Here is a 14,218-nt window from a genome sequence, read left to right on the forward strand (position 1 = left end):
TTTATCTTTAATACCTTTTGGAAGAGATCCTAGGCTCATCTGCATAGAGACATTTTTCATCAATAAAAGTGTGGTTTTCTTTTCTTCGAAAAAAAAAGATATTTTTTCATAGACAATCGTTGTAAGTTCCCAAGTGATGTCAATGAAAAAGTTAATCACAAAATTAAGAAATAATAAATAAATGAATATATCACATAAAATATTAAGAACATAAGGAGAAAATTAAAAAACCTGGATCTTATGATTCTTCAGTAAGGGATGATCAAAAGCAGGTTGTTTGTTTATATCAACACAACTAAATACCTGTCCATATCTCGTCTGCAAAAATTGTATAAGAAAAAAGTAAACACCAATAATATTATAATATATATATATATATATATATATAGATATGAGGAAAAGGATGGTGAGCTTGAGCGCACCATCCTTATGGTGCACCCTTATGGTGCACTTGAGCTCCCCAAACACATGGGTCCCACATTTTTTGTAGTGATCCAAACATTCATTTGCAAGGCCCTGTCATAGATAGGGTGTGTACAAAAAATCAGCTCCATAGGATCATCCTAACCCATCCAAAAGTGGTGGCAAAAAGTGCAGATGTATGGATATATGAGGAAAGGGATGGTGAGCTTGAGCGCACCATTCTTATGGTGCTCTTGAGCTCCCCAAACACATGGGTCCCACTTTTTTTGTAGTGATCCAAACCAGTCATTTGCAAGACCCTGTCATAGATAGGGTCTGTACAAAAAATCAGCTCCATATGATCATCCTAACCCATCCAAAAGTGGTGGCAAAAAGAGCAGATGTATGGACAAACAATGTCTTTGCATTTTGCCACCCACTTTTGGATGGGTTAGGATGATCCTATGGAGCTTATTTTTTGTACACACTCTATCTATGATAGGGCCTTGCAAATGAATGGTTCGGATCACCACAAAAATGTGGGACCCATGTGTTTGGGAGCTCAAGCGCACCATTAGGATGGTGCGCTCAAGCTCACCATCCTTTTCCTCTCTCTCTCTCTCTCTCTCTCTCTCTATATATATATATATATATATATATATATATATATATATATATATATATATATATATATATATATATATAAGGTCAGGGATACCTCATAAAACTTTTCGTGGCTAGTCTGTCGCATGTGAGACCAGCCACCTCGTGAATGGAGAGAACAGTTGCCTTCTGAGATGGACGCTAGCAATTCCCATATATATTGATTTATATTATATGTAGCAATTCCCAAATATATATATATATATATATATATATATATATATATATATATATATATAGAGGAAACTGTTGGTGAGCTTAAGCGCACCAAACTTATGGTGCGCTTAAGCTCCCCAATCACATGTGTCCCACATGTTCTGTGGTGATCCAAACCATTCATTTGCAAGGCCTTATCATAGATAGGGGGTGTACCAAAAATCAGCTCCATAGGATCATCCTAACCCCTCCATTTGTGGAGGACAAAAATGGGGCAGATTTGTGTCTGTCCATTTTTGTCCTCCACAAATGGAGGGGTTAGGATGATCCTATGGAGCTGATTTTTGGTACACTCCCCATCTATGTAAGGGACTTTCAAATGAATGCTTTGGATCATCCTAACAAAGTGGGCCCCCATGTGATTGGGCGCTTAAGCTCACCATAAGTTTGGTGAGCTTAAGCGCACCAACAGTTTCCTCATATATATATATATACACACACACAATATATATATGGCGATGATACACATAATGTGTGTGTGTGTGTGTGTGTGTGTGTGTGTGTGAGAGAGAGAGAGAGAGAGAGAGAGAGAGAGAGAGAGAGAGAAGAGAGAGGAAAATGATGGTGAGCTTGAGCGCACCATCCTTATGATGCACTCGAGCTCCCAAATACATGGGTCCCACATTTTGTGGTGATTCAAACCATTCACTTGCAAGGCCCTATCATAGATAGGGTGTGTACCAAAAATCAGCTACATAAGATCATCCTAACCCATCCAAAAGTGGGTGGCAAAATGGATAGACACTATTTGTCCACAAATCTGCCCATTTTTGCCACCTACTTTTGGATGCGTTAGGATGATCCTACGGAGCTGATTTTTGGTACACACCCTATCTATGATAGGGCCTTGCAAATGAATGGTTTGGATCACCACAAAAAATGTGGGACCCATGTGTTTGGGAAGCTCTAGCGCACCATAAGGATGGTGCGCTCAAGCTCACCATAAGGATCGCTCAAGCTCACCATCCGTTTCCTCTCTCTCTCTCTCTCTCTCTCTATATATATATATATATATATATATATATATATATATATATATATATATAGAGAGAGAGAGAGAGAGAGAGAAAACGGTTCCTACACATATGTGTAGAGAGTTCTCTACACACCAGCTTAAAATACAGTGGGGGCCCACATTGTTTGGGTGATCCAAGCCATCCATTTTAAAGGCCCTCACATAGATAGGCTGTCTACAAAAAATCAGATCCATAGGATCATCCCAATCCTACGATTTGTGGAGGTAAAATGGATGTCTTTAAACCTTCACAAATTAGTCCATTTTTTGCCTCCATTGTTCGAATGGTTAGGATGATCCTATGGATCTGATTTTTTGTGGACACCCTATCTATGTGAGGGCCTTAAAAATGAATGGTTTGGATCACCCAAATAATGTGACCCCCACTGTATTTTAAGCTAGTGTGTAGCTAACTTATCTACACATGTGTGGACACCCTATATATACGGTTCCTCCACACATGTGTAGATAAGTTATCTACACACTAGCTTAAAATACAGTGGGAACCACATTATTTGGGTGATCCAAACCATTCATTTTTAAGGCCCTCACATAGATAGGGTGTCCACAAAAAATCAGATCCATAGGATCATCCTAACCATTCGAACTGTGGAGGCAAAAAATGGACTAATTTGTGAAGGTTTAAAGACATCCATTTTACCTCCACAAATCGTAGGGTTGGGATGATCCTATGGATCTGATTTTTTGTAGACAGCCTATCTATGTGAGGGCCTTTAAAATGGATGGCTTGGGTCACCCAAACAATGTGGGCCCCCACTGTATTTTAAGCTGGTGTGTAGAGAACTCTCTACACATATGTGTAGGAACTGTTTTCTCATATATAAATATATATCATTTTCAAATGCTAAAGAAATAGTGATACCTTAATGGTCTTGACTGCTAGTTTATTGATAATTTTCAGTTGTCTCTCAAGCTCCAAATCCTCTTCTTTGGACATACTTATACTCCCTCTTCCTTCCGCAGCAATGCCAATGGTACCAAGAGAAAGTAGTAGAAAAAGTAACAAAAGCATTTCCTTCAAACTCATAGTCCTATGATTAAGAAACTCCTCTATCAAAGCCATGGAATGCAGTTCGGCTATGTGAGATGCTGTATTTATAATCACTAGATTCGCAGTTATTCTCACTGTATTTAAGGATAAGGATAATTTAAAACAAACCTTAGGAGAGATTCGCAGTTATTCTCATACATTTGATGCTGTGAAAATATAAGGATAAAGATAATTCAAAATAAATCTTTGGAGAGAGTCGCAGTTATTCTCACTTAATTGGAGAAAATAAAAAGAAAGAAAGAGAGATGTTAGAAATTTTAAATTAAATCAAAGTTGAAAAGTCAAAGATGCTCTTTTCTTTAGATTAAAATTTAGAGGGAAGATTCAAATTAAAATTTCCCTCTCTTATTTTGAAAACAAAAGATTTTGTTTGAATGGGGACTTGAACCCAAGGCCTTGATGTGTGTGTTTGAAAAAGGGTTCTCATCTACAAGCAAAATCAAATAGTCTCACATTGCTTTGGAAGAAAATTCTACTCATCCATATAAGATGGAGAGTTGGAGAAAGGCTTGGGCCTTCAAGGGGTTTAGAATTTGTTGGATCCTAGGCTTTTAGAAGTGCATAAGTCCATGTTCAAAACACACACACGCCTCGATGGGCCGGACCGTGGCTGTGGTCCCCAATTAAAGTATCTTTTTAGTTCCCAAAATCTATTTAATTTTTCCCATTAAATTAAAACAGTTTTAATCTCCCGACAGTTTTGGTATTAGCACTCTTATTAAATGCCCAATTAAGTGGATGACCCGTTTCATATCCAACAGTCATATTTGTAACTGTTGGGAGGAAAACATTTAAGGCACTAATGGGTAGTTAATCTTTTCCCAACGGTCACTTCCTCGTATATATAAAGGAGAGAACAGCACCATTAGTAGACACAGCATTTACAAAGAATTCTTATTTCCAAACGAAAAATACAAAGGCATTAGTTCTGTTTTTGTATCTTCTTCCTCCGTTCTTTCTGTGTCTGAGCACTGTTCCAAGGTGGTTCTGGGTGGGTGGACCAGTCAGCGAATGCACGTGGACTGGAGCCTTTCTGGCTGTTTTATCTTGAAGCATCGGTTCGCGGATCCCGTTGCACCGTAGGGGCGAATACGATTCTTAAGAAGAGTGACCGTGTGGCACGACTCAGCCTCTATTCCTCAATTCTGATTTTACAAGGTTTTCGTCAAAACAGATAAGTATAAATCCGTTTTCTTTTCTTACTGAAAATCTAAAACAGTAACCAATTTGGAGACCGAATAACCTTTTCCATCTCTGGATTTGATCAAGCCATAAATTAGACCCTCTGGACAAACTATATTTTTTCCAACAAGAGATCTAAAAAATAAAATTAAAAAAGGAAGAGAGACTTAATTCCTTGTATTTGGTGCTGAGAAGGTTTAAGTGTAAAGGTAATTTAAAGAAATAAATCTTATGGAGAGATTCGTGACTGCTCTCACTTGGTGAGAATAAGAAAGGGAAGAAACTGTTGAAAACGTGTTATCACTAGGATGGCCCATAATTTGATAAATGTTCGGTGCAAGGAAATGTATTACAAGATCTCTGTCTAAAATCATGCCAACTGGACAATCATCAAAAAAGGGATTTTTGCTAGTCCCTACATTGCAAAATTTACCCCAACCCCAATAATCGGTTTTAGCCTATTTTGATTTCCCTTCCAACATTTTCGGAAATAAATTGGCCAAGATAGGATCTCTTCCAATATTTTGGACAAAAAAGTAATTTAGATGAATTTCATAATAAATTGAAAATCCCTCTCTCTCTCTCTCTCTCTCTCTCTCTCTCTCTCTCAAATAGGCTCCGTTGTAGTTATCTTTTTTATGTGTAAATAAAGTAAGAAATTTTAGGAATATTTTTTCCTTTCAAACTTTCCCAGCTAATTCCTGTCTTGGTTGGATTCCAAGAAAAATAATTCTGATGGAAAATTATTTCTTAGGAAATTTTTTTCATTAATGATTTAAAACGGGAATTAGGTCTGATTAATTTAGAGGGATAACATCATAAACCGAGGGTAAAGTCACAATTTGCTAAAACGTTAACAACTTTGTAGGATTTTACAAGATTTTTGTCGAAAATATTTGAAGAGATATTATTGTCGCCTATTTCCTAATTCCTTTCAAAAAATATTGGAAAGAAAATTAGGAATTTACAAGATTTTTGTCGAAAATATTTGAAGAGATATGATTGTAGCCTATTTCCTAATTTATTTCAAAAAATATTGGAAAGAAAATCAAAATAGGCTGAATTGGGGGTAAAACTGCCATTTTAAAATTTTAAATGGAGAAAATTGACGTATGTTAGTTTTAGGATCCTTTTAGCAATTATTTTTCAAAAGTAGGACTGCTTGGAAAATATGTTTTTCTCTATTAAGCAATTATGTTGCCATGTAGGGGGACTAATCAGCAAAAATCCCTAATAAATAAACATATTGAATTTCTGTTCTTTTAACGGATCAGATTTGGGCACATTGGATGGATCTCCAAGGCCAGGAAATTAGGTTTCTTGGTGGACCTAGACAGTCCGATGGATCTAGTGGGATTTGGGTTTGGGCCTGTAGCTCAATTGTTGAGGCTTTGTTTCTCAACCTTGAGGTCTCAGGTTCGATCCCAGCTTAACGATCAAAAAAAGTTAATGGATGGGATTTGGGCACATTAACTTTTGCTACTTTTTCTATATATATTTATTTATATTATATGGAGTGTAAAGGTGAGGCCCAATAAGTTGTTTGAGGCAGAAATGAGGCCCAGTAAGTTCTCTTAGAAAGGAGTTTAAAGGTGATTTTCAGTTTAGTATTTTCCAATATTAAGAGGACTGCATCTAACTTTCTATAGAATTTATATTTTATCTCCTGATTTTCTTTTGTCCGATTGTCTTCAAATTCCACATCTGAAATTCTGTATTTATTAACCCCTACAACGAATAGGAACAATTAGGAAATATTGATATGGTGGAAACATCACCAAAACTTCATTTGCATATTGAAGGTTTAACACAGCTTTTCTCAAACAACAACATCTATCTGTAATCGTTGAACCGAACAGTTTTAAAACAGAGCTGGTAGATAAAAAGTTAGTAGCAAACAAATAGAGGAATCATAAAGAGAAAACTGGTACAGAAGGTTATGTTGAGAATTTCGTCCTTAACACAATAGAGATTTGTGAAATTGAAAGGCAATGTTTTGTAATACAACAGAGCAAGTAAGATCAAGTGCATCAGAAGACCACAACAAAAACTTAAGGTTTTCGCTATTGGGCCCTATATGTAGACACCACTAGGATATAATTAATTAGGGATTTGCTAGGCAATTTTGAGGAGTGTCAGATGCCACGAAATGGCTTTCTGCGAAATTGCCTAGCAAATCGCATATAATTAATTACTATACATGTGGTTCTCACTAGTTTTTGGGCAACAGGGCCTTCATCTTAGGACTGCCAGTATATCATTGTTTAGCAAACATGTGGTACTCAAAAGATGGAAACCGGCATGTCAAAGCTTTGCATTAAGAACAAAACAATGTTTGTGCTTGGAGCGTTTCCAAATAGAACTTCAATTTCATGGGATGTAATCCTTGGTCCCTGAAACTGTTAAAATTTCTTGATACTATCTTGTGGACGAAAAAAATTCATGCCTATTCGGGAATAACCAGACCAGCTGAATTTACAAGCTGATGTGCAGAATATGTTAGAAAAGTGTTTCAAATTATATTTTACAAATGCATTTTTGGAAAATTAATTTCTTAGAAATGTGTTTCAAATTATAATCTTAAAAATTAAATTTGGGTTTTTTCATATTCCTTGATATTCTAAGAGTCATTCACAAAAGGACAAAAGAGTTAGCTTTTCTTGGTGACTCTTTGTATTCCATTAATAGTGACTCTTTGATCTTCTCATTTGAGTTGAATGCCTTGAGTTCTCTCATTAAAGGTAAGTCCAAAAATGGAGAGTCTTTTGGGATAGCTTCTATCAAGAGAGAAATAGTTGAGCTTTTGAAGAAGAGAGGAGTATGAAAAATACAATCATTTTCATAGAGTTGAGTTTCAAAGAGAAAAGTCATTTTGACTAAAAACTTGTTTAATCGATCGGAGGTGGATACATGATCCATTGTAGAGAAGTGCAACTCTTTGTCTTTTGGGTTTTTTCATATTCTTTGATATTCTAAGAGTCATTCACAAAAGGACAAAAGAGTTAGCTTTTCTTGGTGACTCTTTGTATTCCATTAATAGTGACTCTTTGATCCTCTCATTTGAGTTGAATGCCTTGAGTTCTCTCATTAAAGGTAAGTCCAAAAATGGAGGGTCTTTTGGGATAGCTTCTATTAAGAGAGAAATAGTTGAGCTTTTGAAGAAGAGAGGAGTATGAAAAATACAATCCTTTTCATAGAGTTGAGTTTCAAAGAGAAAAGTCATTTTGACTAAAAACTTGTTTCACTTGTTTAATCGATCGGAGGTGGATACATGATCCATTGTAGAGAAGTGCAACTCTCTTGGATGTACAGGGAATCTGGGCTTGGTTGAATCCCGGAGATAGTGCTACCATAGTTGTCTTCTGTTTGCATGTGGGAGAGGCTTCAACTATCTTCAAGAAGCGTTTACACGCCTCTAAGTCTTGGCTCTTTCTTATTTTGTTTCGGGTAACGTCTTATTTTATTTTGTGCATTTGTTCTAACAGAATCTCAATTGAGTATCATATAGCATGAAAATTCACCTTAACCTATTAAAAATCCTCCGGAAGAAGATAATCGAGGTAAAGAGAAACTCATATGGGTATATTTTCTTCTCTTTTACTTTGTATAAGTTCTAGGGTTTTCATCAATTTCTTCAAAAAAGAGTTGTGTAGAGAGGAGAATCCGGAGTCAGTACAACCATGCTTTGATAATTGCACAAACAGGGTTTGTCTTTTCCTTTTTAATTGGTTTGTAAGTGCACTTTTGGGAACTGTAATAACCCTTGACTGATCTTAAATAATAAAGGACAAGCTGGGTTAGTGTAATTATCAAAACATGGTTGTGCTGATATATGGTCCATCGATCAGAAATAGCGTGGGCCCACATTGTTTGGGTGATCCAAACCATTCATCCAGTACAGACCATTATTCCTCGAGGCAATTATGTGACCAGTTCTACATAAGAGGTTGGCATAGTTGCTACAGAGACACTGATGAAGTGCCCAACTAGTTGGAATTATTCAAGAATATGGAACCCTGAAATGGTTGACGTGGTGTATCACAGAGACATAGGAAGAAGCAGAGGATTTGCTTTCGTAATCATGGGCAGCATCCAAGATGCTAATGCAGTAATCCGGAATCTTGATGGAAGTGAGTACGCTGGGCGGGTGTTGAGGGTCAACTTTCCATTCAAGCGAAGCCCAAAGAGCCATTGTATCCATAAAGTGAGTACAAGCTTTGTGTGGGTAATCTATCATGGTCAAGAACCCAGGAAATTCTGGCCCTAGTATTGCAAGAATATGGCAATGTGGTCGGACCTCGGGTTCTATACAATGGAGACACCGGCAGGTTATGGCTTTGTATGCTCTACTGACCCCAACAAGAGATGGAAGTCGCCCTTGAAACTCTAAATGGAGTGAAATTGATCGGGAAGTAAATTCAAAAATTCAACGAACACTCCATCCCCTTATGTTGAAGAAGGACCAAGCTTGAGGACAAGCTCTTTCTTAAGGGGGGAAGATGATGTGGATCACAACCCCACCTAGGCAGCCGAAATTGAAGAGAATTGGTAAGAAGAAATATAACCCCTTTGTAGTGCTCCATGAGGACCTGGGGTGGAGATTTGATCCGATCAAAGAGGAGATTTTGGCTTGGAGCATGAAGCAAACAAGGCATTAAGGCTGATAGGAGTAAAATTGTAATTAAAGGATAAGGACTTATTACTAATTTGAGTGTAATGGACGAGTATAAACATTCAAAAATCAATAAATTTTTAACGTTCATAGTTCGAAGGGTTAGGATGATCCTATGGAGCTGATTTTTTGGGCGCACCCTATCTATGTGAGGACCTATCAAATGAATGGTTGGATCACCCAAACAATCTGGGCCCACTATGTTTTAAGCCGACGGAGTAGAAAACGTACCTACACGATCGTGTAGGAACACTTCTCTCTCTCTCTCTCTCTCTCTCTCTCTCTCTCTCTCTCTCTCTCTCTCTCTTTATATATATATATATATATATATACTAGTAAAAAACCCCGTGCGATGCACGGCTGACAAAGAACTGTACGGACCACATCATAGGTTGATCCAAACCGTCCATGTGATGGAACACAACATCAATAGGTTGTGCCCATAAAATCATTTCCATAGGCTGATCCTAGCCATCCAATCTATAGAGGTTTCCATAATTAAAAAAGCTTAAGGGGGGAGGGGGGGCTAGGATTGAAATTATGTGGCTTTAATGGGTGCCCTTGTTAAAAAGCACAAATGAGGGGGTAGGATTGAAAATATGCAGGTTGAATGGGTGCCTTTGTTAAAAAAAGTTAAAAAAAGTGATGTGACTAGTAAAAAACCCCGTGCGATGAACTGTACAGACCACATCATATGTTGATCCAAACCGTTCATGTGATGGAACAAAACATCAATAGGTTGTGCCTGTAAAATCATTTCCATAGGCTGATCCTAGCCCTCCAATCTATAGAGGTTTCCATAATTTAAAAAGCATAAAAGAGGGGGGTAGGATTGAAATTATGTGGCTTTAATGGGTGCCTTTGTTAAAAAGCATAAAGGAGGGGGTAGGATTGAAAATTTGCTGGTTGAATGGGTGCCTTTGTTAAAAAAAGTCAAAAAAAGTGATGTGTAATTCTCATAGAATTTTGGGAGAAATTCAATTAATTCTCTCATTTTCTCTTCTGCTATATAATATACTAGTAATACCCGACGTGCGATGCACGACACTGCCAAAAAAGGACTATATTACCAAGAAAAAAATTAGTTAAAAATATGTAGAAACAATATTTTTAACCACGACGATACACGACACAGCAAAAAAAAAGGAGTATGATACCCGACGTGCAATGCACGACACGACAAAAAAAAAGACTGTTATAACAAAAAAAAATATAGTTAAATATATGTAGAAACAATAAGCAAAAAAGTATGCATAACCACGTACCAAGTAATAAAAAAAATGCAAAAGAAAGAGTTTTCTAATTACTTTTTCTGAAAAAAAAAATATGCACGATACATCGGAAAAAAAGTATATGATACAAAATTTTGTAATTAATTTTTGTGTAAAAAAATAAAAATATGCACGACACGGCAAAAGAAAGTATATGATACAAAATTTCGTAATTAATTTTTGTGTAAAAATAAATAAAAATATGCACGACACGGCAAAAAAAAGTATATGATACGAAAAAATGTTATTTAAAAAATACGTAGAAAAAATAAGTAAAAAAAGTAGCTAAAAATAAATCAAAAAAGTATCATATACTTTTTCTAAAAATATATGCTTTTTATATTTTTCTAAAAATATTTTCTAATGCTTTTTAACAAACGAGGGGAGTAGGATTGAAATTATGTAAGTTTAATGGGTGCCTTTGTTAAAAAACATAAAGGAGGAGGTATGATTGAAAATATGTGGGTTGAATGGGTGCTATTGTTAAAAAGCATAAAGGAGGGGGTAAGATTGAAAATATGTGGGTTGAATGGGTGTTTTTGTTAAAAAGCATAAAGGATGGGTAGGATCGAAAATATGTGGGTTGAATGGGTGCCTTTGTTAGAAAAAGTTAAAAAAAGTGAGGTGTAAATTCCATAGATTTTTAAAAAAATTCAAAAAAGCTTGGGCTTTTCCATCCAGCTTATTATAGTAGATATAGATATAGATAATTCAATCTTTTTCTGAAGTATTTGTTGAACAATAATAGATGGTGGAATGTAAAAATTTACCCGCCATCCAGCTTGTATAGCGTGTGTTTGACCAGCTGGTAATGCTTCCCTTTTTTAAAACAAAATATCCACTTGGCCAATCGGATTCGAAGATCCGAGATTTTATATTGTGTAAGCCCATATAGTCCAGTATCTTTCAAAAAGTACTGTTTGTGTTACACCATAGGATGATCCAAACCGTCTATTTGATGGGCCACAACGTAAATAGGTTGTGGCCCAAAACTCATTTCCATAGGATGTTCCCAACCCTCCGATCTATTGAGAAACTGCATATTATGGAAAACTCTATAAATCGGAGGGTGGGATCATCCTATGGAATTGAGTTTTGGGCCACAACCTATTTACATTGTGGTCCATCAAATGGACGGTTTAGACCATCTTCTGTCGTGGCTTGTACAATACTTTTTTTGAAAAATAGTGGACTGTACGGGTTTAAACCATATCAAAACTCTCGAAGATCCAAACCGTTCATTTGTTGGGCCCTAACGTAAATAGGCCTTGCCCATAAAATCATCTCTATAGGATGATCCAAACCCTCGGATCAGCACATATCAGAGCGTTAAGATAATCATTTGGAAATGATTTTCGAGGGAGGGCCTATTTACATTGGGCCGATCAGATGAACAGTTTGGATATTGGAATAAGGCCACGATGAATTTTCTAATGAATATGCATTATATGTTGTATGTATGAAGGTGCATGCATTTTTTTTTAAAATAGAGGGGGCCCACCTTGTTCAAATATCTAAATCATTAAGTTGACAGGCCCCAACGTAAATATGCCGTACCACCAAATTCATTTCCATTGGATGATCCCACCTCTTCGATAAAATAGAGATTTATATATGGTGTAGTTTATCTATGGCGTAGACGGTTGGGATCATCCAATGGAGCTGATTTTTGGAGCACAGTCTAGTAAAATTAAGGCCCAAAAGTGAATGGTTTGGATCTTCGAACAATGTGGGCTTCAATGTATTTTTCGAAATATATGCTCACCTACAAACAGACGCAGTATATAGATACTGGCCCATCTCAACTTTGCGCATGCATCACCGTTTTCGAGTGGGATTGAAGCTTGAAGGGTCTTTAACTTCATTTTCTTTTTTACTAGTATGGTGCTCCATCCTTACTCTCTCTCTTTTCAATTGAGTTCTTCTTATGTTCCCGAAGTTCCGTAAAGTTACATTTTTTTGTCAGGTGTAACACACGTTTTGTTAGAAAATTCACTAGACCACTTTGCTCAAAGATCCAAACAGTTCATTTGTTGAGGTTCAATGTAAATAGGCTACGCCCAACAATCATCTTGATGATCTTCAATCTCCGATCTAATACGATGACATCATATATGAATCACCACGGATCAAAGAGTTAGGATCATCTTAGGGAGATGTTTTTGGCATTTTAATTATAAAATTAAACATTGAGTAGGGCTCCTACCATTCAAAAAAGAGATAAGTAGGACTCCAATATGACTAAGAGCATGACAACTCAATAGCTAAAGTTTAATTTATTATATGCTTAAAATGTTTGCATTATATAAGTTTGAACACGCATGGAGTTTGGACACAAATAGTACTACAAAAGGAGGTGATTCAAGTGAATCTAGCAATTGTTTCCACCTGGTCCTCCGAAAAGCACAGCATAATTCTCACCAGGCACTTGTATGTCATGAAAAAATTCATAGCATGGGGAGCTTGCAATTATTCTATAAGGATTCTCTTTGGTGAACGGAATAGAATCACCATTTTTATCTATAAAATTCACGCCTCCAATGTAACATGCTGTCCTATATTGTTGGTTGATTTCTGGCTTATGACCACTCCCCATCTCAGGCCAAGGTAATACATCAGCATTATATACAATCCCTCCCCATTGAGCAACATCAGCATGGTCAGCGAATGTAGAATTAAAGAGGACCTTTGGCCAATAGCCCACCTTCTTTTTTTCGTCTCCATATAATAACCACCAAGCTTCACTCAATAGATCCTACATTGAAATAGAAAATCATAAAATGATTAAAATAGAAGAATGATTCACAAGGTGCAACTCATTTTAAGGGATTATTGTGATGCAAAATCTCTTTTAGCTATTGCTTTTCCATCGGCCAGACTGTAAGATTTAACAAATAAGGGATTATAATCATCTAATGAGAGAGAATTTTTTGGCAAGACTTAAACGGATAAATAAGTTAGATCTTTGAAAAAGTGACGCCTTCTCCTCCTAACTGATATTTTTCTTCAGCAAAATATGGCTTCCATGATGTAACAAATATAGCTAAATGTGTGCTTTTTAATTCAAGCTAAAGGGATTCGGAATTACCTTGTACACAGTGACTATAATGTAATACTGGGTTCCATTGTAGATCGAAGTTGGGGAAAGACCAATGCCTACAGGTAAGTCTCTGGAAATTTGTACAAAACCTGGGCAGAGAGAGTCATAGCAGCCCGTTTTTTGGTGATTATCATTCTGTATGTAAGCAGAATAAACGAAGGAAAAAATTAGTAGAGCATCTCAGTGACAAATTTTAATGAATTTAAATGACAGAAACAATAAGTTATGGTTGAAGCATACCGTCCATGCTGTAGATAGGTGGGGGAGAAAGTTGTGATATAATCCGTTACTTACCTAGAGATTTGAAAAACTTCAAAATTAGAATACAAGAGTATGAGATATGATCTTGCCTTTTTACTATGATTGATCATTTCTTAAGGCTCCATTTCTTTCAATGTAAAATATGAGTAAAAAGAAATTTTATTTATGGGCATGAAATTTGATTTATGCCCATTTTATATGGAAAAAAATAGGTCCTGAGGGAACAACCAAATATAGAAAGGACCTTATGAGCATGTTGTATAGCAATGAATTATTTGACAATGTTTTTACAATTATGCTAAGATCGCACCTTGTCCAATCTTGGAATTATGACATTTTGTCAATCCTCTATTACATTCAATAG

At 36.3% G+C, this 14,218-nt stretch overlaps 1 protein-coding gene across 1 annotated transcript in view; it reads right to left on the reverse strand.

The window, feature by feature from the left end:
* Positions 1-14,147: 14,147 nt before the first annotated feature.
* The window catches only part of LOC143890592 (protein neprosin-like), a 5,217-nt gene continuing 5,146 nt past the window's right edge, over positions 14,148-14,218 (reverse strand). Inside the window, exon 4 of the mRNA XM_077395307.1 lies at positions 14,148-14,218. This exon is cut by the window's right edge and continues 232 nt beyond it. Coding sequence (XP_077251422.1) covers positions 14,148-14,218 — 71 coding nt within the window.

This window comes from Tasmannia lanceolata, unplaced genomic scaffold (genome assembly GCF_043159265.1).
Source record: "Tasmannia lanceolata isolate RefF3 unplaced genomic scaffold, GAP_Taslan_0.1 ptg000013l, whole genome shotgun sequence".
NCBI classification, from domain to species: Eukaryota; Viridiplantae; Streptophyta; class Magnoliopsida; order Canellales; family Winteraceae; genus Tasmannia; species Tasmannia lanceolata.